Source organism: Heteronotia binoei, chromosome 2, assembly GCF_032191835.1.
Source record: "Heteronotia binoei isolate CCM8104 ecotype False Entrance Well chromosome 2, APGP_CSIRO_Hbin_v1, whole genome shotgun sequence".
Taxonomy (NCBI): domain Eukaryota; kingdom Metazoa; phylum Chordata; class Lepidosauria; order Squamata; family Gekkonidae; genus Heteronotia; species Heteronotia binoei.
Genome location: NC_083224.1, coordinates 57,307,390 through 57,335,364, shown reverse-complemented (window position 1 = coordinate 57,335,364; position 27,975 = coordinate 57,307,390). Strand labels below are relative to the sequence as shown.

Genomic DNA, 27,975 nt, shown 5'->3' with positions numbered 1-27,975 from the left:
TTTTCTTTGCAGGGAATTAGGGATTGTGGGATGCAAAGAATGTGAAAATTTATTTCACAAACAATTATTCTTTTAATGAACCCTTTAGCAACACAACTGTTCTCAAGTGCTCTAAACACAATGTAACAATTTAAGAACTATTCTAAAATATTAAAATAACAGATTTCTTCATCCAGATTAATATTTGGCATGCCTGCTGCAGCAGAATAATTATCTAGCACAATCCCCTGTGTACCTAACAGAAAATGAGTCGGCTATTAATTAATCATGCACAGTTCCAGCTTGAAAAGTTTCCAGCAAACTGCAGGGAACATATAAAATGAATGCACAGAACCACATATAAACATTTCAGAAACTCCATTAATCCAAAGGAGTTCTTAGTTTATAAGACAGCCTTTCAAGAATGGGGATATATACCTTCAGGAAAAGCTTCAGGTGGGATTTTAAAAATTTTATTGTTCACTTTTACTTCCTCCTTCCTGTACTCAGCTGAAGGGAGCACACTCTTCTTGCATAAACTGTCCAGGATATATGTGGGCTTGAAAGCATCTCGCCATTCATTGTAGCCTTCTCTGCAAGGAATAAATAGGGTCAGACATTTTGAATTCTCTTGGCTATGACATTAGCACATTTCATTTAATGCTAACATTCTGTAGAGGGGACACTGAGCAACATTGCCTATAACAGGGATTCAATACTAGGCTCTTTTGGGAAGATTACCATGGCTGGTAATTACCAAGAATAGCCACAATAATAAGACAAAAATAATGGGAAGAATTCATGCTTGGCATGCAAGTGGTTGTAGTACATACATGTCATATTGTGAGGCCACTCCACAATTGGCTCTGTGCTTACTGTAGAATCGATTCTCCAAGTCAATCTTTGTGTCCCCAATTAAGTCATCAGATCCCACCAAATCATGATCAAATACTGATATAGTGAGCTCTGATTCCATGGGAAAGGATATGGTCAGCTCCAACACCCTGAATATAAGAGAGAGAGAAAAATGTTTGCAAATGAGAGGGTGTAATGGAGAATCCCCCTTTTAAAGGCAAAGGTAGTCCCCTGTGTGAGCACCAGTCATTTCCGACTCTGGAGTGATGCTGCTTTCACAACATTTTCATGGCAGACTTTTTATAGGGTGGTTTGCCATTGCCTTCCCCAGTCATCTACACTTTCCCCCCAGCAAGCTGGGTACTCATTTTACCGACCTCGGAAGGATGGAAGGCTGAGTCAACCTTGAGCCTACCTGAACCCAGCTTCCACTGGGATCAAAGTCAGGTCGTGAGCAGAGAGCTTGGACTGCAGTAGTGTAGCTTTACCACTCTGTGACATGGGGCTTTTTATCCCCTTTTTACACTTATACAAAACAACAGAAGTACCTAAGTACCTAAGTTCCACCAAGCTGACACATTAATAGAGATGGGCACAAATTGAACCACAAAGAAAAATTCACAAATTTAAAAATTCGTGAAGTTTTAAAGCAGTTTGTGACAGTTTGCAGCAGAAAGCAGGGGTTTAAAGTGACTCTGAGTAAAATTCCGTTTTCTGTTCCCTGTGAAAGCCACAAAAACATCTGAGTGGCAGAGAGCAGATGAACCAATTACTTGAACTGGTAAAAAATTTTCAGCACACAACAATACAACATCTCATCTGAGCATGGACACTGGTATCAGAACTTGCAATAAACCCAAGTGCCAACTTTGCTGCAACATACACCCAGACAACACAATCACTGGTCCTAACAGCATTAACTACGCCATCTCAGGTTCATTCACTTGTTCATTTTCCAACATTATATATGCCATTAAATGCCAACAATGCCCTTCAGTTCTCTACATAGTGCAAACAGGACAAACCCTCCAGCAAAGGATAAATGGACACAAATCTGACATCAGGAATTACAGAATTGAGAAACCTGTGGGGGAACACTTTAACCTTCCAGAGCATTCAATGTGTGACCTCAAAGCAAATGTTTTACTGCAAAGGAACTTCAAGAACAGAATGGAAAGAGAAATTGCTGAATTACAAATTATTATGAAACTTGGAAAAAAACACCTCCCCAGAACTGAACAGGGATATTGTTTTTTTCTCTAATTACAGATGCTAAACCCACTCTCACTGAGTATAGTTATACATCCACAATATTCCAATGTACTTCTCTTTTAGAATAGTGTTATCAGAATAATTCTTTGTATTGACATACTCAAAATAGGGGTATTGGCTGTTTATCTCATTGCATATACTAAACCCATCTTCCGCTATATTTTAATGCAGGGGTGTCAAACTCATTTGTTATGAGGGCTGAATCCAACATAAATGTGACCTTGTTGAGCCAGGCCATGAGCATCATAAAATGCAATGCCAGGTAGTGGAGAAATAAACATTATAAACACAAAGATTTTCAAAAACTTAAAATAAGACTTAAAGATTTTTTTTTTAACACTTAAAACATTAGCACTTGTTGGTCTTAAAAGTGCTTTCTTTGTATGTCTCCCATGGGATTCAGGAAACTGGGCAAAGGAAGCTCTGGTTCTTTCTTTCCCCAGGCACCAGGAGGAGGAGCCTCAGCCAATAGAAGGAAGAGAGGCTTAGTTCAGTAGCTCTGCTGTCTGATTGTGTGAGCCTGGCAAAACAAGCTATCCCTCCCCCCCTTCTTCCCCCAAGACAGGCGCCTCAGCCAATGGAGAAAATAGAGACTTTGCTCTGTAGCTCCTGTGTGATTGAGCAAGCATGGCAAAGCAAGCTGTGATGCAAAAGGAAGCTAGAGAGAGGAAGAAGGAAGCAGATGATAGCCACTTACTTGGGGGCCTGATAGGAGCCCTCAAGGGGTCTGATTTGGCCCCCAGGCCGCATGTTTGACATCCCTGTTTTAATGTATTTTTCTCCTAATGGCAAACTATATGTATGTTTAGGATTGCCAATCCCCAGGTGGGGGCAGGGGATCCCCCGGTTTGGAGGACCTCCCCCCGCTTCAGGGTCATCAGAAAGCGGGGGGAGGGGAGGGAAATGTCTGCTGGGAACTCTGTTATTCCCTATGGAGATTTATTCCCATAGAAAATAATAGAGAATTGATCCGCAGGTATCTGGGGGTCTGGGGGGGCTGTTTTTTGAGGTAGAGGCACCAAATTTTCAGTACATCATCTAGTGCCTCTCCCCAAAATATTCCCCAAGTTTCAAAACGATCGGACCAGGGGGTCCAATTCTATGAGCCCCAAAAGAAGGTGCCCCTATCCTTCATTATTTCCTATGGAAGGAAGGCATTGAAACGGTGTGCTGTCCCTTTAAATGTGATGGCCAGAACTCCCTTTGTCACAGCCTTGATTTTGGCTCCACCCCTAATGTCTCCTAGCTCCACCCCCAAAGTCTCCTGGCTCCACCCCCAAAGTCCCCAGATATTTCTTAAATTGGACTTGGCAACCTTATGTATGTTGCATGTTAAAAGGTAAATTATTTGGATGGGAAAAACTTCTGAGATAGAAATGGCCTCTTTTTGGCCCAGGCTTATAACAATAGAGTGATTAACAGACATTCTCACATTTTGACATATTACTGTTTTATTGCTTTCTCATGCTCATGCTACTGAGATCAAAGGTTTGCTCAATTTGTTAATTTTACTATTCTGTCATTGGATCTTAAATTTGTACCATTTTGCATTCTAAACCACAGCCTACCAGCTATATGTAGCTCTGCTCACTGTACCTGACTCTTTGTCTGATGAAGTGTGCTTAGAGCACACGCAAGCTTACATTCTGAATAAAACTTTGTAGGTCTTAAAGGTGAAACGTCACTCCTACTTTGTTCTTCGGTCGTTAGTTTTCCCTTCCTGTCTCATGTGGTCAAGTGGCAGCCAAATCCCACTGAGGTTCTTTTTAAGTCACCTCCCCAATTTACATAGTCATACTAGCCAGCAATCAAATGGGGCAGGGATGGCCAACGGTAGCTCTCCAGATGTTTTTTGCCTACAACTCCCATCAGCCCCAGCCAGCATGGCCAATGGCTGGGGCTGATGGGAGTTGTAGGCAAAAAACATCTGGAGAGCTACCGTTGGCCACCCCTGATATGGGGCATCCTCAGTCACTCCTTTCTCCTGTCTGATGAAGGAAGCTTTGACTCTTGAAAGCTGATGCCCTAGAAATCTTAGATTTTAGTCCAGTAGCACCTTGGAGACCAGCAAGATTTTTGGGGTATAAGTTTTCAAGAGTCAAAGCCCACTTCTGACAAAGTACCTAACAAAATATCTGACAGAAGGAGTTTTGATTCTCAAAAGCTCATACCCTGAAAATCTTGCTGGTCTTTAAAGTGCTACTAGACTTGAATCTATTGCAGACAAACATGGCTACCCTCTAAAACTCCCTAGAAATCTTGCTGGTCTTTAAAGAGCTACTGGACTAAAATCTTGCTCTTCCTCCTCTGTGCTACTCATAGCAGTGCAGTCCTAAGGAAACCCCATTGACTTAAATGGATTTAGGAAGGTGGAACTCTGTTTAGGATTGCACTGTCTGTCTCAGTTCATGTCCCTCCTTTCTCTGTATAGCATTTCTTTGTCCCATTTCAGTTCCTAAAGAGCAGAAGCACACGCATCAAAGTGGTGCAAATAATGCAAATCTCTGCTTCTACATGAGGTGCTGTCTTCTAAAATAACCTCCTTCAGGCAGCTGCCTAAGGTTTTGTAATGGTAATACATGCTCTACACAAAGCCAATGGGAGAAGATGTAACTATAATAGTACAAGCTCATCCTTACTCTCCAAAGACTGGATTTAGTTGCTTTGGAATGTATCTCTCTTTGGTGTCCTTCCGTTGTTGCCCAATTGTAATCACAAGGTAAGGATCTGCCTTGCCATTGGGGTCTGCTGGTGTCAGGTTGGTTGCCTAAAATATAACATACAGGATTATACATTCCTGTGGGGTACCCACATTAGACTGTTGCAGCAAAAAAGAAGAAGAATCTCATGGCACCTTAATGGACTATCAGATTGCTGAAGTATAAGTGTTCACTTCATCAGATGCATGAAATGAAATGTCTTTTCAGCTGAAACACATACACAGCAAAGAAGGAGCTTTGTAAAGAATGGACGAAAAGGCTGTAAACTGCAAAAATTTGCAACAATTCTATGCAAAACATAAAAGTATCCAAGATTACCTGCTAGAAATATTAAATTGCTTAACATAAATATAAAAACAAAAGTCACAGGATACCTTTGATTAATACCAACCAAAATAACCCAACAAAGTGTGTAATAAGAACATAAGAGAAGCCATGTTGGATCAGGCCAACGGCCCATCCAGTCCAACACTCTGTGTCACACAGTGGCCAATATATGTGTGTGTGTATACACACACACACACATACACACACACACACACACACATATATATACTGTGGCTAATAGCCACTGATGGACCTCTGCTCCATATTTTTATCCAATCCCTTCTTAAAGCTGGCTATGCTTGTAGCCGCCACCACCTCCTGTGGCAGTGAATGCCACATGTTAATCACCCTTTGGGTGAAGAAGTACTTCCTTTTATCCGTTTTAACCTGACTGCTCAGCAATTTCATTGAATGCCCACGAGTTCTTGTATTGTGAGAAAGGGAGAAAAGTACTTCTTTCTCTGCTTTCTCCATCCCATGCATAATCTTGTAGACCTCTATCATGACACCCCGCAGTCGACGTTTCTCCAAGCTAAAGAGCCCCAAGCGTTTTAACCTTTCTTCATAGGGAAAGTGTTCCAAACTTTTAATCATTCTAGTTGCCCTTTTTTGCACTTTTTCCAATGCTATAATGTCCTTTTTGAGGTGCGATGACCAGAATTGTACACAGTATTCCAAATGAGACTGCACCATCAATTTATACAGGGACATTATGATACTGGCTGATTTGTTTTCAATTCCCTTCCTAATAATTCCCAGCATGGCCTTTTTTATTGCAATCGCACACTGTCTTGACATTTTCAGTGAGTTATCTATCATGACCCCAAGATCTCTCTCTTGGTCAGTCTCTGCCAGTTCACATCCCATCAACTTGTATTTGCAGCTGGGATTCTTGGCCCCAATGTGCATTAGTTTGCACTTGGCCACGTCATCTGCCACGATGACGCCCACTCACCTGGTTCTCAATCTTTTGAGAACTCATCATCAGGCTGGAAGTTTAAAAAACAAAGGGACAACAAAAACATATCGTTTAGGTCATTATCTTAAAGCCTGTAGTTAGTATCCAGGGTAGAGTAACACTTCAGAGAGAGAGAGAGAGTAACACTGGTTTGGGAGGGCACAGACCATGGCTAGTATCTGGTAATTTTTAATGGGGAGAGGGAGAAGCACAAAGGCTAGAAGTTGATCAAATATCTCTCTGACATTAGACAAAGCAGTAAGGTCCCTTAAAAGGCCAGCAGTAAAGAACAAACATAATGATCCTCTATATTAACAAGGGTGGAGACTAATTTTAGTTGATGTTCTAAGTAAATAGTCAAGGTAAGTTAAATTTGCGATGTTTGCACTGACTTTTTACATACGACAGGGCACAAAGCCATACAGCAGCCACCCAAAGGTCAGGAGCATTCCTCAGGTTTGTCAGAAGCTTCATGAGGTTTTGGGTTTATCATGAACAGTTACTATTGCAGAAGAATCCCGGGCATGACATACAATTAGGTACTGCACAATCAAAACGCAGAACCATAGAGCTAGAAGGGACCAAAATGAGCTAATTGCAACTTCATGATGCACTGTCAGCCACACATTAGGTGTGCATGCTCACACATGCAACAAATAAATTTCAATCAGCCAGACTAGAGTGCCACAAGCATGGAGCAGAAGAATTTAAGTTTGTTTGTTTGTTTACTTAGAAAACTTCTATACTGCCTCTCCAGAGAACCTGTTACGCATGTTCTACAATAAGGTCCCTTCAGGGCCCATGGGTTCAGAACGCCCTGCCATGCAAGGCAGAGTACATGGCAAAATCATAATAAAGGTAATTAGCCAATCCAACCTGAACAGAATTCCTCCCTAACCCCCAAAAAGGATGAATTCTCAGATCCTGAAAAAAGCCTGAGTTTTCTCAAAAGAAAAAAATAAGGGATCTTCTATGTACAGTTGTGAAATAAGGAAAATTATTATATTCATGGTATACTAAAGTAAGTGATGGCTCCACAAAATTCAGAATATTCTAATTGTGGCTGCATCAGCTGTGAGAAAGATCACAGATCTCCGTCAGCCTGTATACATTTAACTGCTGCAATTTAGACTGAGGTAATGTAGGAAGGTGGGTTAAACCATCCAATGTCTACTCATTTCCTGAGCTTCCCACGCTGTTATTAGAATTCTAAAGGGATAAATATATCCTTTAAAAGTTCATTTAGAATTTCTAAAATAATTTAGAAACACTCAGCCACAAATCACACTATCTGAAGACAAAACTCCAGGATGTAAGGAAGAAGACTCCTTGCCCTGCATCTCACTGTCTTATGCAGTCATGATTATTAGGGCATGTTTCCTCCTGAATGGAAAGCATATTACAATCAAGATATTGCTAAGAATACTTACTTTAACTATGTAAATTCGGACAAGGACCTTAATAGGCCTGTTTCTGGGGATGCCTTGGGAGATCTTGTGTTCTGCTCCTGCCTCTTCAGCCCGATAAACATAGAATGAACCCTGCAATAGAGAGATGAAACAAGAATATGTCGATCTATGTCATCCTTTCTGAATCCTGCCAGCAATCTGGTTCAATTTCACCTAGTTCCACTTCTCACCGCAGCTCCTATCCCATGGAACTTTTGCTCTGTGGGCCCCAGTATGCCTAGCATAGCCTTTTCAGTCATCAAAAGGGATCTCTCCCTTGTCTGTCAGCAGAAGAGCGGGTGGGATCCAGCCTGGGACATTTTACCCCCAAAATATAAAGTGCTACCAATGATAAAAATCACAAGCAAGTAGGCCAGTGAACATACAATTACAGTTCTGCAATATACACAAAGAAAGATCCAGGTGGGCAGCTGTGTTGATCTGAAGCAGTAGAACAAAGTTTGAGTCCACTGGCACCTTTAAGACTAACAAAGTTTTATTCAAGGTACGAGTTTTTATGTGCACACACACTTCCTCAGATCCAAAGAAAGCTTATACCTTGAATAAAACTGACACTGCTGTGTTCATACTTTGTTGGATGCAACCTTCAAATCATTAATGTGTTTATATCCTGGAGAATGTTCAGAAAACAATTTAACACAGATAAATATTTTAGCCACCTTTTTGAATACTTGATTCATTAAGGCATACTATTTGCTGATAAGTTCCTATACATTTTTATCAAATTCAGATTACTTATCTACCTTATATTTCCCCACCAAGTTATCTTCCTCATTTCCATCTTCATCCTCATTTGCTTTCCCACGATGAAGTGGAAAAATATATAGCCAGTCTTCAAAATTGTCAAACTCGTTTTCCAGCTCTGAATTATAAATCTGAAATAAGAGGCATGTTAAATTTTAGGGCTCTCCTGCGAAAACAATAACTAATATCAGCCAATGCACCACAGAAGAATCAACACATTACTCCCCTTTAATGTTCTCTGAAATCTTCATTGAAAAGTCAAGTATATATGTGTATCAGGATAAACTGTTAAGTGTGTGGCCTCTGAAGAGCACAAGGAAGCCCATATGTTCTTGTCTGGCAAGAAAGCCATAACAGTGTCCCAGAACAGTTGCAGAAGAATCTTGGCATAAGCAGGCAATTACCCCAAATGTCACACAACAGGAGTCCTAACTGTATAAGAACCCATCCCCAAACTGTTTGCAAAGTTTCTGTGAAATACCTTAAAAGTTTAGAATTTATAATCTGTCAAAAGGTTCAGTTTTTGACTTTGCAAGCAGTCTGAGAACTAATTAATGTGATGCAGTGGCTAGAATTGCGGCACCGCAAATAAAAGAAGGGAGGGGGTCAGAGGGGACAGAGGGGAGGGAGGCACTGCGGAGGGGGCACAGCGCAGCGAGTCTGCTTGGGGTGTCAGGCACCCTCGGGCCAGCCCTGTATGGGGTATGATAGGACTGTGTTCTCTAAGATTTACCTTTAACGTGGCTATGAGTTTCCTTTTGGGACGAACTGGCTCAGCTGCAACTATTACTTCATCTTCTGCATCCATGTCCAGAGAAGCAACATTTAGGTTCCCTCCTTTTAAATATAATACTGAGATATTAATGGGATATATTCTGCCTTATTCAGGAAGATATCATTGCTATAGGACAGCAAGTTATAAACAGAAAGAAAGGGATAGGGAGTTTTGTGGAATGGCTCCTATTAATCTACAAAAGGTTCTCGGGGTTTGTGAAGAGTACAAGGATATTTGAAAGAAGCAATTCAGTTTTGCTTGGCAGAATTCCTGAGAGATTTCCGAAGACAGCCCGTTGTGGGACACAGAACTGACATTGCTGAGAATTAGGTGTTGCCAGACAGTGCTTGACTCTGTGTCTGGCCCATCCATCATATCTGCTCAATCAATACATGTGCAAATCAGCTGATTGCAAAGGTAGTACTGGTAGCTTGCAAAGGCATTTGATTTTGCAAAAGTTGCTTGGCATTTCCCATAACTTCCAATGCAAAACATAGCTCTGGGATGCAGAGGTTTTTTTGAAAAGCAGAGTGAATATGAAGAGTTTTGGCAAGTACAAAGAACTTACCTGGATCACTGGGGTCATCATTGTCACCATCCTCTTCATCACTAAAGGACTATAAAATGACATCAAAATCAAATTATTACACTCAGTCTCTACCATTTCACTGTCTTAGCAAAGGTTCTGTTATTAGGGCAGTAGAGCCTTGGGGACAGAAGCAACCTCATCAGAGTATGCTGCCATAGACTCCACCCTCCAAAGAAGCTATTTTTTCCAGGGGAATTGATCTCTGTCATCTGGAAATCAGTTGTAATTCTGGGTGATCTCCTGCCCCCACTGGAAGCTGGCAAACCTAGTTCTCATAGAGGAAATGGGTGCTTTGGAGGGTGGAGTCTGGGGCATTAGACCCTTCTGAGGTCTCTCCCCACTTCAAACCCTCTCCAGGCTCCATCTCCCAAATCTCCAGATATTTCCTTACCTGGAATTGGTAACCCTATGTCCTTGCCACCTAACAACCTACCTAACTTTATCTGCCCCTCTATCTTCAGCTTCCCACCCCACAGTCTCTACCTTGGAAAAGTGTGGCACCACGGTGTGGTGGTGGCCGCTGGGCCAGGTTCACATTCCTGTTATGGAACCCCATCAAGGACTTGGGAGGGGGGAGATCTCACCTCGCCCTGTATCACCCTCCCCACACTATTTCCTTTTCCCCTCCTCTTGCAATCTTCATATCTACTCCCCTTTCTCTGCCCCATTCTCTGCTTCTCAGCCATACACCATCTACACCATTATATCTACCTCCCATCTTTGGCTACATCTACTCTTTATTTACTTAATTTATACTCACCTTTCTTCAAGCAGCTTGCATTATTCCTCTCTCCTCCTTTTTATCTGCACAACAATCCTGTGAGGTAGATTAGGCTGAAAGTATGTGACTGGCCCAGAATCACTCTGTGAGCTTCCACAGGAAGATGGGGATTTGAACCTGGGTCTCCCAGCCCCTACTCTGAAGCTCTAACTGTTATACCACACTGGCTTTCATAAGGTGACTGCTGTTGAATAGTAGCCAAGCCTAGTTGAGTCACAGTATCAAGTCACCTAAAGGTTGCTTCTATACCTAGGGTTGCCAACCTCCAGATGGGACCTGGAAACATCCCAGAATTACAACAACTCCAAATGACAGAGATCTGTCCCCCTGAAGAAAATTACTGCTTTGGAAAGTGGGCTCTATGGTACTGTATTTGGCTGAGGCCTCTCCCATCCCCAAACCGTGTCCTCAGATTCCACCACATCTCCAGGAAATATCCTAACCTGGAGCTGGCAACCCTAAGGTCTGGGACCTACGAGTCCTCCCTTAAAACCCAAAAATTGGCCTGGAAAGGACTCTGTCCTCTGCCTTTTTACTCACAAAACCTCAGCCTGAAATAGTGGTTGCCTAGCAACAGTCACTCAGGGAAATCCATTGCTTAAAGCTACTTTTTGAGGTTTTTTAAATCCCCCAATTTTGGGAGTGTTTTTTCCCCTTTTTTTAAGATTTCACATTTTTCAGCAAACCAATGGCCCTTTTCAAGTTTGTAGAAAGATCTGTCTTGCCTGTTCACATCTCCAGTCATTGGATTTAAGTCTCCTCGGATTTTATCATAACTATCAATTTGCTTACTGACTAAAAATGGTTTTTAAAAAAATTATACTTGCAATCTGCCTAGGTCCCATAACTGGAAAAAGAAACACAAGAAAAGGAACCCATTATTTGCATAAAGAGGATCAAATAATTATTTTGTGTGTGCCACCAAATGTGGTGAGATAGGCCTCATAAGCACTCATAGCAGACAGAGCCAAAATCTATTAGAAATTGTTTGCTGGTGAAGGCAATACCCTGAGGAAAAAGTGCTGAGTGAAGGAAGAAGAGCCTTATTGGGAGTCTTTAGATAGGAGACCCAAGTTTACTGAAGAATTCTTCATTCTTTGAGGTACAGAAATGGGTGAGCAGTTCTCAGGCTTCTTTCTGACAGCCAGTGAGGTACAGTGATGTCTCCATTGTGGTGCCCATGGGTGCCATGGCACCCACCAAACTATTTGTAAAGCCCACCAAGGGATTTTAGAGAGTAGGTGGGGCCAGGTAGGAATCTTGCCCAGCAGGGCTTTTGATTGGCCACTGGAGATCCAACTGGCTGTGCAGATTAAAATGTTTCAGCAGCAGCTACCACCACAATATTGATTTTATGCTCTTTCTGTCTCCTTCCCAGTGCATTTTTAAAAATACCCCTATTCTCCCTTGACACTTGTGCTTCCTCCTGAGGTAACTATTTTGTGGCTGGCTCTGCCTCCTGTGGCAGCAGCTTGTGCTTGTGCCCATTACCCTTTGTCAAAATCCAAGAGAAGTTCACATGTTCATAATGGGTATGGACTCCTGCATTTGAGTGCTGGACTAGGATCTGTGAGCCCCAAATTCAAGTCTCCACTCTGCTGTGGAAGCTTGCTGGGAGATCTTGAGCCAGTCACACACATTCAGACTAACCTACCTCACAAAAATATAGCAGTTGTGCAGAAACAAAAATAGAGGAGCAGGAGAATGATGTAAGCTGCTTTGAGTTCTCATTGTGGAGAAAGGCAGCGTATAAATTAAATAAATACATGCGCCTAAAGCATAAAACTCCACAGTGAAGGGAATACTGGAGATGGGTCTTCAAGCAGCCTAGAATGCAATGGTCATTCCTTTTATTTCTGCTTCCCTCACGCTGTTTTTCTAACAGTATGGCTCTAGCAAAAAAAAAAAAAATGCAGGTGTGCTTTCCTAGAGAAATGCTGTTGTTTGTAAAGGATCATTATTTCTTTTTAAAATTTGTAGATTAATAAATCAACAAATTATTTATTCTTACATTTTGTAGATTAATAAATCAACAAAGATCAGTTTTTCATCCTGCCCTTGATGAGGATTCAACATCCCCTCTGCTTCTCCAGTTCGTATGAGAATACTGCACTTATTGGATAACATCCTTAATTACGTCTTCCCCATTTACTTCACATAGCCACACATTACAGTGCAAATGCAAATAGAATATGCTATAATAAAACTAACAATGTATTACCTGATCATTCATTTCCTTTAATGATTCATAATATTTAGACCACCAATCCAGTTCTTCCATTTCAGGCTTCTCCTCCTCAAATTCTTCCTGTGTTGGTATCAGTTTATCAATAGGTATTTTTTTCAAAGGTGCCTAAGAATAAAGAACAGTGGAAGTAAACCTATCACAGACATGTGTAACACTAAGAAAAGTCCTGTTGCACTAAATCTCAGATATTTTTATCCAGCAGCTCCCCAACCCACTTTTCATTCTCCCGTAAGTGGCATTCAGAACACAAAGTTTAGTATTTAGTATCATCGTTAATCACCACTGATAGGCTATGATCACACGTACTAAATAATGCACTTTCAATCCACTTTCAGTGCACTTTCCAACTGGATTTTACTATGTGAACTGGCAAAATCTAGTTGGAAAGTACATTTAAAGTGGATTGAAAGTGCATTATTTAGTGTGTGTGATCACAGCCATAGTGGTAAAGATGGGTAGCCATGTTAGTTAGTCTGTAGCAGTAGAAAAAAGTAAGAGTCCAGTAGCACCTTAAAGTTTAACAAAATTTATGGTAGGGTATGAGCTTTCATGAATCACTGTTCACTTCTAAAGGGTCTTCTGATAAAAGCATATTCTTGGTCTCCCCAACTCTCCCCTGTCATGGACTGGGAGAATATAAAGACTCAAGGTCAATGGGGCTCCAAACTGCCCCCTGCCCCATCTTCTTGGGCTATCTTAAAGGACCACATTCTCAGACCACACTGGCTACTGCTGCCTGCTCCCTTCCCAAAAGCTCCTACTGACATGGCCTGCACTAGGCAGGACCGGATCTACATGTTTTTTGAGGAGGAGCAAAATTAAAAAATAATGCCCTCTTTCAGGCCATTCTATCTTATGGTCCCATAGAATACAATGGACTCCATACCCAATTGGGCCCCCCCCATCGATGCCTGGGGCAAGCACTTCCCCTCTGCCCCCCCTAGATCCGGCCTCAGTACTAGGCATTCTATAGTGGGCCTGGCCACACCTCTTCCCATTGGCTGCTCTGCTGCCACCATGTCTCCCAGCCTCCTGGTTTTGCAGCAGGTCGGGATATTGCTCCTCCACTCTTGGATCCTGCCACCGATGCTCTCAGTGGCCTCTTCTCATGGGCTTACCAGCAGCTGCTTTAGCTCTTGAAGTGAGTGTGGGGCATGGGTACCAATCCCAAACAAGCTTGCTCTGCCTTCTGTAGCAGGCATTTTGTGGCTGTGGCCACCACACTGTGTTGGAATCCCAAAAGGACCTGCAGGCTCAAAATGGTTTGGGGACCCCTGCTCTAAGATATCTTTTTTTGAGATGGGGCAAGTAGTCTCCATATGTAGCCACAATACGTGTTATTTTTAACCCCTTTCCTAGAAATTCCTAAAAGGGAGTTTGTCTTTTTCAGTGCTGCTGGACACTGAATTGACATTTTCATTTAGCTATCCACCATATTGCAAGATTTCTTCCCATGAAAAGTCACAGACTATTCAGATCTCATCAATATATCACTTTACATTTACTCATGAATCTCATTTGTCATCTTGTTACACATTTAGTCAGTTTGGAGAGTTCCTTTTGGAGCTCTTTACAGCCTACTTTGATTTTCATTATCATGAACAAGTTGATGTTCATAGCCAAACTTGATCAGCTTGATTAGAGCAGAAAGGGAATGATTTGGGACAGACAATTAGCATCTGCAATGAGATAAGAATCCTATGTCCATTGTTGCGAACTTGTGAATGAACTAAAGTTCAGCAATCTCACATTGTAATTTCTGCTTTAAGTTTCTTTGTTTGAGGACTGCCACTCATAGGTCAGCAATTCAGCAATGGAATGACCTGGAGGATTAAAATGTTCTCCCACTGTTTTTGTGTGTGTGTGTGTGTGTGTGTGTGTGTTGTGGTTTATACTGTCAGATATATGTCTATTTATTCTTTTGTCTAGGGACTGACCTCATCCATTTGTTTATATTCTGCATTTCAACATTATATCTAAGGTCTACCCATCATAAAACACGTTACTCTTCTGGTTGGTTCAGCTTTGTGGAAAACCACTTTCTGCAACATGTATAAATACAAACAAGCAGATTTTGTCTAGAATAGCAAAATCAGTGTACATTTGGATTTTCCCAAATGCTTACCTTTACAAGCTTAAGGGGATTTGCTTTGCTACCCAAGTCACCAGCAGCTGCACCAATATTTATTACTGTCTTTCCAGCTGCTGCACCAATGTTTATCACAGTATGGCCAGCCGTTGCACCAAGGTTCTGCACCGTTTTAGAGATGTTAGGTCGAGCTGAGGCTTTCCGTGCTAAAACAGAATGGCATAGATCATGTATATCAGTAAAATAAGTCTGTGTTTGGCATACTGTTTCTACTTCACTTGTGAGTTTATATCAACCACACATAGCATTTCTTTAATTAGCTAGTGAGAATGTTGGAGATACATTGCCTGGCCCATCATAAAATTCTGTAATTTCCCGTATGTCCATACCATATCTATAATTCTCTAAGTCAGGGGTGTCAAATGTGCAACCTGGGGGCCGGATTAGGCCCCTGGAGGGTTCCTATCAGGCCCACAAATAAGTCTTCTCCTTCTCTCTTCCTTCCTCTCTTTCTCTGAGGCTCCTCCCTTGGGAAGGAAGGGGAGGAGGGAGAACTTGTTTTGCCAGGCTCCCTCAATTGCACAACAGAGCTACTGGGCCTCTTTTTCTTCTATTGGTTGAAGCTCCTCCCCCTCCTCATCCCCTGGAGAGGGAGGAAAAGAACCAGAGTTTCCATTGTCCAGTTCCCCCAATCACATGATGGGAAAGATACAAAATTGTGTTTGTCTGTGTCCTTTATAAAGTTTATATCTCTGCTACCTGACATTACATTTTATGACACACATGACCCCGCCTGACAAGGTCTCATCCATGTCAGCTCCAGCCCTCCTAACAAATGAGTTTGACACCCCTGCTCTAAGTGAATGATTCTGACAGTAAGACTGCAAATTCAGGAACAAATTCCTGACTAGCAGTTGCTCCACCCCCAGGCTTCTGCTCTCCCCAGCTTAAGCAATCAATTCTCCACAGTTGCTGTGTGGGTGCGTTTTGACATGCAGTTCCCTCCAATTTCCCTCATGGCTTCCAGAGCGCTAAAAAAAAAAAAAAACAGACCAGGAAGCTGCAGGGGAAATTTTAGGGAGCCATGGGTCAAAATGTGCCAGTGCAGCAACTTGTGGGGAACTGACAGGGGGCAGACCAACTGCTAGTGAGGAATCGGTCAAAATTCAGGTTGCCCATACAACTTTCTTATCTCTTATATTTGTATTACAACATATTGGCTCAGATCCACTGGAATGTTTCTGCAGATGGAAGGATTACTGCCTGCAGAGCGTGACTTTCTCACCTTCCTCATAGAGGACTCCAAGAAGCATTTTGGAGTGTTCTGAACTGAGCTGAAGTAGAAGGGGGGAAAGTTATGCTCTGCAGGTGAAAATCCATTTTCAGAAACGCTTTGGTGGATCCAAGCCATTATTTCTTTCATAGTATGCTTCCTGGATGTAACTGGTCTTAATATTTTCTGCATGGCTCTTGTTGACCTTCTGCAACTCTAGTGATTCTTGACAAATTGGTGACAAGAAGCTGGATATGACAACGGAGAGTGGAGTAAGTGTGATCTAATACTAGGTGCAGGGTTCCACATCCTAAGGCGGTAGCATAGAATGTCATGACAACCATATTATCACCAATAATCCACAGGTGTCCCAAAACATTATATTTATTTATTTAAGGGAAGTTATATTCCGCACTAACCTGTGAACAGGCTCCAGGTGGATTACAACAAAATCAAACAAGATCAATAGAACATGACAATAAAATGGTTAAAGCCACCTGATGACAGAGCAGGTGACAAGTTAATTGGCATTAATACTGTTTCCAGCTGGAACCAAAGAATTTTATATTCTAAAGACTCACTTTTGGGTGGGGTGTCTGTCTCATCTTCAAACTCATCTATCTCTTTAGGAGCAAATTTCATAATATGTGACACTATGTGAGTTCCCACCATGACAGTACGCCCAAAAGCCCTCTTCTCCACCACAAAGATACTCAGGGGTGGGTGCAAATATACCTGCTCTGGGAGCTCCTGTGAAAGAGACCAATAAAGAATCACAAATTAGATTGTAGAAGACTACTGCAGTTTAGAGATTACTCCTTTCATTGCAAATTAAGCTTTTAAAGGCAACAAACTTTTATGGGACCTTCCACAAGTACAATAGTAAAGACTCATAGCTCTCCTGTAACCTCTTGCAGTCATTCTGAATTTTGTAATAGGTGCAGATGGTTCTATTCATGCAATTAATTGAGTAATTTCCATCAGTAATATGGAAAGCTCAAGGTTACTTGACTGAAGGTATTTCAGAAATCTGTTTTTAAAATATAGTAGATTGGATCCAGCCATCTGTTCAGATAAGGATTGCAGATTATCCTCATTTTCCCTCCCCCTAGCAGCCATTTTCAATCACAGGGAAACTGATTCCCAGAGTCACAGGAGCCACATTTGGGTCAGTGTGCAACAGTGAGGGCAGGGAAGGGAGCCAAAGTCATTTCCTCCTTTCTCTTGTGTCATGGTGACTCCACAGACAGAAGAAGCAGGAAGGGCAATTTCCAGCTGGATCTAACTCAATGAAACCAAAGCGAGTTTCCGCTGGTCAGCCCCATGCTTTGCTTCAATCTGTTCTGCTAAGCATATGAGGGAAAGCTACCAATATAGGATTGCCAGGTCTGACTCAGGAAATCTGGGGACTTTGGGGGTGGAGCCAGGAGCAAGGTTGTGACAAGCACAACTGAATTCTGAAGGGAGTTCTGGCCATCACATTTAAAGGGAGAGCACTCCATTTAAATGCCTCCCCTTCATAGGAAGTAATGGAGGACAGGGGCATTTCTTTTGGGGTTCATAGAACTGGACCCCCTGGTCCTATGTTTTTGAAATTTGGAGGATTTTTAGAAGAGTCTCTATGCAGAAAATGGTGTCTCTACCTCAAAAACAGCCCCTGCCCGAGCCCCAGATATCCACAGATTGATTCTCAATTATACCCTATGGAGACCAGTCCCCATTGAGAATAATGGAGTGCCCAGCTGACATTCAAAACTGCCCCCCACACTTTCTAATAGTCCTGAAGTGGGGTGAGGGCCTCCAAGCCAGGGGATCCCCTACCCCCAACTGGGGATTGGCAACCCTATTATCATCCATTCTTTAAAATCTATCCCTCATGTCCCTCCTTAAGTTCATACTCACCACATCAACAAATTTGACTAGTTCAGTGAAATTTGGGTTCTCTTTGAATGATGTTATCACTTCTGATTCTACTTTCTTCCCAGCACATTCAACTATCACCTGTGGTTGGTCCACTTCAAATAAGTTCACACGTTTCAAGTCTCTCAGACCCCAAAATAAGATCTAAGAAATAGGAAACATAATAATTGCCCACTAAGGCCACAAACAGAAACACAGAGGGGCAAATATGAGATACACCTTCTCATTTCTGTCCCCTGTTGTTAGTATTAAATGACTGTCAATGATCCTGTTTTAGAACACGAATTTAGATCTGATGGCCGTGTTCCTCTGCTAGATTTCTTTACTGAACTTCCAGAAATAGATTATGAATTACCAAACCTAATCCCAAGACTTTCTTCATAATCATGTTTGCTCCCCAAGGACAGAATAAAGAGTCAGACACAGAGTATTGGTATAAAATTGGGCCACTTTATTCAATATTCTAATAAACAGCAAGGGTACCCCACCAGCGGCCTGGCCAGGGCTAGGGGTCACCGCGACCGCTCCCCTGCCATTAACGGGCAAGAGACCCAGCCCCCCAGCCGGAGCTGAGTGTTATTCAGCTCCCTCCAGGCAGGCCCAGCAGGGAGGCATGCACCAGAGGGCCCAAACCCAGATGCATGTCTCGCCAGAAAGGCACCCTCTAGCTGAGCCTCCCTGACAGTCTGCATTCTCCAAACCTGGGTCTTCAAACCCGAAGGCTGATCATGCCAGACCCCAAATTCCCCAAAAGGGGGATGTTTCACAGTCCTCCCCTAGCCGTATAGTGCCCTAAACCCCCAAAACCTGACACTAAAGTGACCGCCTATTTAATAGCGCCTCCCGATAGCCAAATCCTCAATCCACTGCATTGCTATGTAGGGTAGGCAAAAAACGCACCCCAGCCACTGCCAATCAGCCAAGGTGTAAAAAATTCCTACCCGGCTTCTCCAAGGAGGCAACCAGCAAATTGCCCACATAACATGAAGGGCGGGCGGGAGGGCTGATCGTCTGCTAAGACGAAGGAGCCGACGAGGAGCACAGATCTGACAGTCTAACTTTTTCTCGCCTTTTTCCCCGACTTTTTCTCTGTGCGCCAAAAAGGGCGCCGCCTGACTCTTCCCATCCAGGGAAACAAACTCTGCTCATGCAGCCTAGCAGCTACGCTGCAGTCTGCAAGCATAAGATTATCAGAACATGGAAAGAAAGGAATAAAATAGAGAAAATATTAAAGTCAAAAATGTTTCAGAACAGGCTGAATAATCTAATTATCCTAAATTTTGTCGTATCCTGTAATACCAATTGCAAGGATGGTGTGGTAAAATACACAAAGAGGATTAATTAAGCAATCCTCAAAAGAAAAAAGAGGAAAAAACCTCAACTCTAAAAATAAATCAGCCAAAAAAGATTAATTAAGCAAACAAAATAAATATAATTTTAAAAAACTTAAAATGAGCTTTAATTATCTATAAATTACACATATAACATAAAAATTGCTCTACTGCAGGGCCAGATCTAGTGGGGAGGCAGAGGGGGGTGCTTGCCCCGGGTGCCAACAGAGGGGGGGCGCCAAATTTGGTATGGAGTCCATTGTATCCTATGGGACCATAAGATAAAATGGCTCAAAAGGGGGCACCATTTTTTAATTTTACCCCCCCCCTCAAAAAACATGTAGATTCACTGCCACAGGAGGTGGTGGCGGCCACAAGCATGGCCACCTTCAAGAGGGGGTTAGATAAAAATATGGAGCAGAGGTCCATCAGTGGCTATTAGCCACAGTGTGTATGTGTGTGTGTGTGTGTGTGTATATATTTGGCCGCTGTGTGACACAGAATGTTGGACTGGATGGGCCATTGGCCTGATCTAACATGGCTTCTCTTATGTTCTTATGTTATGTTCTTAGATTCGGTCCCGCTCTACTGTACTTATTCCGTTGGTCAAAGACTATGATATGACAAAAAACACCAAATGTGTTGGCTAACTGCCTTCTTCAGTGTTCCAACAGAAATTTTTTTGATGAATATAATTTTTTTCAAAAAATTTTACAAGTTTATTGAAAAAATGCAAAACCATACATAGTACAATATCGTGATCAGGTTACAGGAGTCAATGCGAATAATAACCAAAATTTTAACAGTCATATGTAAGATTAATGGCAAATGTGATTTACAGACAGGAACTAAAACAGTGCCTCAGTAGGTTGCAGATTGAGTTAATACCGTCATGAAGAGGTGACGGTAAAATGAGGATTAAGCAGTTAAATAAGCATCAGAAAGATAATAAGTCATAACAGGAGTAATAAGGAAGAAATGACCACGTTTATATTGTAAACTAACCGCATGTAAAATAACCATTAAAAAAGGAAAAGCAAAAGATAACAAAAATAAACAGGAGGAAGGGAGTAGAGAGGGAAGGAAAAGTAAGATTATAAAACTAGAATATCTATAGGGGAAGAAAAGTTGAATAGAGAGGGGTTGTGAGAAATGTGTTCATTGAGAGGAAACCAAATGGAGATGAACAAGTCATGGTTTAGGGTTGAAGTGGAGACACATAGTGAAGAAGTGATTTTTTCCATCAATAGAAAATTCCAGATTATGAATATAATTTTTGATTAATATAAATGTAATTGCCACATGCAATGCATTAAAATATCTCATATATCAGAAAGTCTCCTCCTGTTTAATATATATTGCAGACTTGTAAATGAGTTGAAAGTGAGGAGAATTCTTACTGTCTACTTTCATGACAAGGCTTCTTTGAAATCATGTCACTAATATATGAGATATGGGCACATAACCTGATTAAAAAAAATTGGTAGGATAATATTTGTATGAGTATCCAACAGAATTCAATAGCAACTAGAAGTTTTCTGGGGATGTGGTATTTACCTAGCTGTCCCAGACTTTAAGTCACTAGACCACAATAAAGAGTTGTCACCTCCAGCTTTAGTCTATCATCCCCAACAGAAATAAAAGTTTTTTGCCACAAAAGGAAGCTTTTAGAAATATATCAGTTTAGTTCCTCTGGAAACTAGCATTGCCTTCTGAAGCAAGTCCACTGAAGCCCCTTAGAAGTGTGTAACTCTGGCTATGATGAGATGCAAATCATAAGAACATAAGCCATGTTGGATCAGGCCAATAGCCCATCCAGTCCAACACTCTGGGCGTTTTCGCACTGACCTTCAAGTGGTGCGACCACCCTCCTCACGCCGGCGGATCTGCAGGGATTTCGCACCAGAAGCGCCGGCGCACCCAAAAGAGCCGGCGACTTCCGTCGCGAAACCAGCTCAAACGGAAACCGCCAAGAAGCAGGAAAACGTTTGAGCTGGTTTCGCGACGGAAGTCGCCGGCTCTTTTGGGTGCGCCGGCGCTTCTGGTGCGAAATCCCTGCAGATCCGCCGGCGTGAGGAGGGTGGTCGCACCACTTGAAGGTCAGTGCGAAAACGCCCTCTGTGTCACACAGTGGCCAATATATATATTTAAATATTGCATATACAGACACTGCGGCTAATAGCCAGTAATGGACTTCTGCTCCATATTTTTATCCAATCCCCTCTTGAAGCTGGCTATGCTTGTAGCCGCCACCACCTCCTGTGGCAGTGAATTCCACATGTTAATCACCCTTTGGGTGAAGAAGTACTTCCTTTTATCCATTTTAACCTGACTGCTCAGCAATTTCATTGAATGCCCACGAGTTCTTGTATTGTGAGAAAGGGAGAAAAGGACTTCTTTCTCTACTTTCTCCATCCCATGCATAATCTTGTAAACCTCTATCATGTCACCCCGCAGTTGACGTTTCTCCAAGCTAAAGAGCCCCAAGCATTTTAACCTTTCTTCATAGGGAAAGTGTTCCAAACCTTTAATCATTCTAGTTGCCCTTTTCTGGACTTTCTCCAATGCTATAATATCCTTTATGAGGTGCGGTGACCAGAATTGTACACAGTATTCCAAATGAGACCGCACCATCGATTTATACAGGGGCATTATGATGCTGGCTGATACTGTCCTTCTTCAGATTAAGAAGACTACTATTTTTCCTTTTCTCTTGGGGAGCATGGTCCAGATTAGGCTTTGAATGTGAGACAGCGTGACCACAGTAAGACACCAACTGAATGAAAAGGCCATTGTAACTTTGCTTGTAATTAATGTCATTAAGTACATAAAAGAAAAAGTCAGCTTTGGTGTTGTGGTTAAAGCATGGAACAAGGATCTGGGATACACTGGTTCAAATCCCCACTGTGCTGTAAAGCTCTGAGTGGCCTTGGGCCAGTCACTCTTTGGTAGTCTGACTTACCTCAGACAGGCTGAAAAGGCTAAAATAAGCTGTTCCGCAATCTCTGTACAACTGAGAAGGCTAGTAAACTAGCATTCAAGCATTAACAGAATGAAAACTGAGCATTTTATCTTACATTTTGTCATGTTTATATAGAAGTTATCCATGGGATAAGGTGCCATTTCACCACAGATAGTACTACTGTGCTGCATGAGTGCAATCAGAAGCAAACATGAAAATTTTGCTTTAGATTGTACAACCCGTTTACCACTATTTATGTATGAGGAAGTTGATAAAAGGTGATATTAATGCCCAGTTATGAGAGTAATTCCCACCCCCACCAATACTTGAAATATGTTGTAAAGTTAAAATAAATTATTCACTAAAAAAAATTCTTAAGGAAAAAGCAGGAATCATTTTACCTCTATGCGAAACTCCTTAAGAATTGGTCGGATTCCCTCAGGTATAATGAATCGTCCAGAGCGAGGGTCCCCTAAGTATTCTGGCTCTTTGGGCTCAACATCATGAGGCACTGATGGCTGGACAAAAGAGAGGAGTGAGGCCACACAGATGTATAATAGTTTGCTCCACATCCAAGTAGAAATATTGACCCATAAGGTCAGTTTAGCCAACAATCACAATCATAACCAATGATTAATTTCTAGAAGCAAAGCTGTCAGATCTCATCTACCTGGGATTCAGAACTGCTGATCCAGAAACCCTTTTCCATAGTACCAACTATATAGGGTCTATATAGGATTCGTTACAAAGTGCTGGTTATTATTACCTTTAAAGCCCTATATGGCCAAGGACCCAGTTATCTGAGGGATTGTCTGTCCCCACATGTTCCCCAGAGAGTGCTGAGATCTGGATCCCAACATCTCCTAGTGATCCCCAGGCTGAAGTAGGTGAGACTGTCGACCATCAGGAATCAGACCTTTTCCATGGCAGCCCCCTCCTGCTGGAACCAATTGCCGGAAGAGGTTAGGGCCTTGCGGGACATCGCTCAGTTCCGCAAGGCCTGTAAGACCTCTTCTGGCAAGCCTTCAGTTGACTGTAGGAGAATCCTGGAAGAATCCTGGAACAACTGTCGTCTTGAGAATGAGCAACATCTAATCTAGCACCAACTGTATACTGTTTTTAATTTATATTGTTTAATGACTTTAATTATTTTATTGATTTTATGACTGCGATCATTGTTTTATGTTGTAAGCCACCCTGAGTCCGCCTTGGCAGGGAGGGCAGGGTATAAATCAAATTAAACTTAAACTTAAACATAGGATCTGACTGTGATTATTCAACAGTGAGAGAAGGACACTTAGTACATGCTCCGAGGCACTTGTTTCTTTATTTTTTTAACTTCATGTTTCTAAGCCTGAACTTTGTCTAAAAATTGCAGTCTGAGTCCTAGTTCATTGAAGATCAAAATTCTCCAGCGAAACTCAGCCCTGATCATTAGTGCAGTGAGAAACTACCATAAATGCTCCTCTGCCAGTTGAATATGATAAAAGCAAGTACATCTGTTATGGCAAGTGTCCTTAATACACATGATTTATTGCACATCCAGTGCCCAGCAAGAACATCCTAAAGTAAATGAGCCATAACCCATTCAATCAACCATGTAGCTCCTCTGTGTTATACGTTCAGATTCTGCTCACCTCCAAGTAGCCACTATAATCCAGTTCAATCAGCTCAAAGACAGCAATTAATTCCCCAGCTGCTCTATGTCCTTTATAAATATCAAAAAACTGGAGAGCAGGTTTGCTGTATGGCTCATCTGCCAGCTTCACCTGTGGAGCAGCAAAAGCTCGGCCAAGGAATTCTGGGGAGCCCTAAAAGAGGGAACAGAAACTCAATGCAAAAACATTATTTTAGGATGCAAATTATTTATCAAAGTTACCAATGGATATTTCACACGGACTTCAGTGACCTCCTACAGTATCTCAATGAATAGCTTCTAGCACTATGTCTCTGTTGTCCCACAGTCTTGCCTTTGTAGCCTCATGCAAAGTATATTCAAAACTGGGCACCTAATGCTAGCCAATTCTAGCCTTCCTATTGCTTTAATTACTCAGCTTTCTCTCCCAAATTCCCACTCACAAGAAAGATGGCCACAGCTCTCCAGGCTTGAAGTTTTTCATATCAGCTATTACCTTTTCTTTTAAATGGAAGACGCTGAGGATTCAACATGGTACATTCTGCATGTAACACAGATGCTCTTTAGTGTATAGAATGACACGTGAAAAGATGGCAAGTTTTAATTGCCAAAGAAGTAATATAAGCAGGGATCTGGACTTAACCCTGGCCCCGTTTGTGGCACTGCAGGGAGGAAAGTCAGCCTTTTGCTGGGTGGAGGGGGCGGGGCCAGGCCAAGCGCGGGAAGCAGGGGCCCGCCCAACCTGGTGCTGGTCCTATGGGCTGTCTCTGGGGTGGGTCAAAGGGCAGGGGTCGACCAGCAGCTACTTAGGCACAGTGCCGCCTCCTTCTGCCCTCTTTGGCCATCGGGTTGCTTGACTGGAGACCCCTTGCTTCAGTGCTCTGCTTCGCGCCATGTGCTTGGGAAGGGTCGATTGCTGTAGAAGCAAGAATGCCGGGCTGTCCCAAGATTAACCAGAGCCAATTATATTCAACAATATACAGTTCACGATATTTGCTATTACATTAAAAACATTATAATTAAAACCATCAATTTAATTAGATTCTAACATTTCCAGGTGCTATATTCTAGATGTTCTCCTCTTGCAATTTATGATGACCAGATATAATAAGCTAGGATCCACATTACGAGAAGGCCAGCTGAAGAGAGTGGTCTTGCAGGCCCTACGGAATTGAGCAAGGCTCCGCAGGGCCCTCGCCTTGATATCTCTGCATGTCAGGGATTTCTAAATGTCTGGAGAAATATAACTGGAATGAGCTTCATTAAGGGCAGGCACAGGAGTTGGGGCAGTGATAACAGAACTACCCTTTTTACCAGCACCGTTCCTCTCTCCTCCCCCCCCACCCCCGGGCTTTCATCCCAGCCATCTGGCAACCAACAGCATGGGTTGGATCTGGAGGAGCAGGCGGGGGAGTGGAAAGGATGCTAGAAAGCAATTGATTTTTCTGGGTCGCTTTCACATGAACTGGCATCTCCCCCCCCCCCCCCCATATTATATCACTTTGTTCCTCCATAGGACTTGCCTACAGGGGATGGGGAAGGGGAACAATGGACCTAATTATGGAATTTTGAACAACAGTAATACAGTCTTAGAAATTCTCCTGTACAAAGCAATGTTCCACAGTTGCTCACAAAGGGGACTGGCAGTCTCCTGAAGTGCAGTAGATCTCCATGTTGCCAGCTACTAGGTGTTGGCTGGGGACCTCCTGAAATTAGACTAAGCAGATTCAAGTGTTGCCAACCCCCAGGTGGCACTTGCTACCACTCTATAGATGAAAGCTGGAGATCACCCTGGATATAAACAGTTTGTTCATTTTCATCTTCCTGGAGTTGCTTGTCATAATTTCTCTTATCAACCTGATTCTAATATGATAGATGAGGTTATTAGGTTTGGGCTATAAATAAATCAGCAGCTCCTGCAATTTAGAATTACTGCATTCTGTTTTCAGGAGCAGGGTTATAGAATGGTGGTTTTATTTGGGGCTCAAATGTTGGTGGTTCTGCCCCCAGGTAGTCTCTGTAACATTCTCCTTCATACCTGCTATAAGAAGGTTTTGTGGCTGACCTACAAAACTCCTTATGGTGCTTCTCAAACGATTTAGACACTACTATTGTGGGGAAATCAAGCTGTCATGTGTGGGGCTACCTGAAGAATCAACCCATTATAAAGAGGCAATTGTAGCTGCACACATCTGCTAAGGGGTTACTAACGTACAAATTTGTTGTGGTCAAAAATATTGATAACAGCAACTGGTGTCTCTGTCTTCAAGTCCTCTTTCTTTCCATCAATAATGAGCTGGTCAAATAGAAGTAATTCATTCCACATTGGGCTCAATGTCTCTTCCAAGATCTGAATGAACAGAAATCAAAGTATAGTTGTTTAAACAAAGCAGATGTGACACACAACCACATGCACCTTTCTTCTAACTTTCAAAAATACCAATAATAGCAGAAGGATGGTTTGTTTATTTTTTTTTCTGGTAGTTTTCCCACTAAAAATCACCCAAATACCAAGCTAATTTTCTCTCTCTGGCGAAGGTGATACAGGTATCCATATCTTTTTTTCCAAGGGGGAAGGCAGCTGGGAACGTGGAAGTGATTTTTTTTAAGGGATAACTCAAGAAAGGGTGCCAGGCTTAGGATTCAATACAAATATATGTGTGTGTGTGTGAAGGCTGGTGTTTCAGAAGCATATCCCACAGTGCTTGTTCACAATTCTGTGCAAGATATACTTACACTTGTAGTCTGGCATTGAGTTGAGAAGACCACTCTTGCAAATGGATCAGAAAGACCATTTTCATCAGCTGGGAGAATCCCCCGAGCCTGATATAGATGGGCTCGCAACTGAAAATAACTGAAGTCTTAAAAAAACAGGTGAGATGTCTATTAATGTCAAATCGCAAGATAACAGTATATGCATTATAGAAAAGACAAGGGAATTGAAGAAATGACCACAGAATTGTTTACCTTTCTCTATGTATGGAGCCTGGACACTAAAACTCTCCAGTTCATGTTGGTCTGAAGGTGTGATATCTTATTTCAGAGAGTCCCAACGCATTGAACCTAAGCGAGGAGCAATACATACATGCTTACCATCTCTGTTGAGCTGGCTAGGTGGGAGGTATGCTGGAATCCTTGTAGAAGGCTCTGCCTTCTCATAAATTGGTTTGAACTCCTCAGGTAGCTCTGCAGTGCTGTTCTTCACATATTTGATTACCCCAAGCCACATGTAGATTTCCAGTTTTGCAAAGATCTCTCCAGTGCGTGACCCTGGAACCTTTAAGCCCCAAACAGCATTTTCAATTTGTATTCACTCAAGCAAATTTAGCAATTTTATTTCGAATACTGGCTACAATAATGAATAGAGCACAATCCATTTCATATGAATTGTGATCTATACAAGAGGTGTCAATAGTCTGAATGCTTTGGGGGAAAGAGGAATCTTTAGGTCATGGTTCCCAAGATCATTTTTGCTTCATAATGTTAAATACAAGGGAGAATCAGTAGGTCAGAGGGAGTGTTTCATGCATCCTTCTCACACCAACTAGTTCTTCCATCTAAATGCACCCCAACTATCATTTAAAAAAAAAAACCTGTTTGTTCAGACAGCTTTCAAGACTAGAAAGAAATCAGATTGGAGGAAAAAGAAATTAAAGGGCACTAAAAGAAAAGAACTGGCAGATGTGGGAAAGATTATGTAACTCCACTCCCTGCCTATCTCCCTTTAAGAGGCCTCTGGCCTCACATTTGGATTACACAGGCTAATGCAGGCTTGGAGCACACATATGATGAGGTAATACATAGTTCTACCCTAAGACAGAAATAAGCATTCAGAAGTGCTTAAATGTGTATGTGTTGTCATCAAGCCACTTCCAACTTAAGGTGACTGAATTAATGACCTCCCAAACGTCCCTTTGTTAACAACCTTGCTCAGGTGATGCAAACGGAGGGCTATAGCTTCCTTGATTCATTCAGTTCGTCTCACGTTGGGTCTTCCTCTTTTCCTGCTGCTTTCAAGTTTTCCTTGTCTTTTCTGTTGATTCTTGT

General features: G+C 42.1%; 1 protein-coding gene across 1 annotated transcript in view; it reads right to left on the bottom strand.

The window, feature by feature from the left end:
- Nucleotides 1–27,975, bottom strand: part of LOC132567300 (fer-1-like protein 4) — a 78,313-nt gene that overhangs the window by 10,914 nt on the left and 39,424 nt on the right. Inside the window, exons 23-38 of the mRNA XM_060232981.1 lie at nt 27,022–27,205; nt 26,665–26,789; nt 26,144–26,278; nt 23,930–24,103; nt 22,694–22,810; nt 17,982–18,143; nt 16,661–16,829; nt 14,843–15,012; nt 12,691–12,822; nt 9,668–9,716; nt 9,058–9,161; nt 8,324–8,455; nt 7,542–7,652; nt 4,746–4,873; nt 813–983; nt 418–572 (exon numbers count right to left, since the gene is read on the bottom strand). Of these exons, the coding sequence (XP_060088964.1) occupies nt 418–572; nt 813–983; nt 4,746–4,873; nt 7,542–7,652; nt 8,324–8,455; nt 9,058–9,161; nt 9,668–9,716; nt 12,691–12,822; nt 14,843–15,012; nt 16,661–16,829; nt 17,982–18,143; nt 22,694–22,810; nt 23,930–24,103; nt 26,144–26,278; nt 26,665–26,789; nt 27,022–27,205 (2,218 nt within the window). The remainder of the gene's footprint in view (nt 1–417; nt 573–812; nt 984–4,745; nt 4,874–7,541; nt 7,653–8,323; nt 8,456–9,057; nt 9,162–9,667; nt 9,717–12,690; nt 12,823–14,842; nt 15,013–16,660; nt 16,830–17,981; nt 18,144–22,693; nt 22,811–23,929; nt 24,104–26,143; nt 26,279–26,664; nt 26,790–27,021; nt 27,206–27,975) is intronic.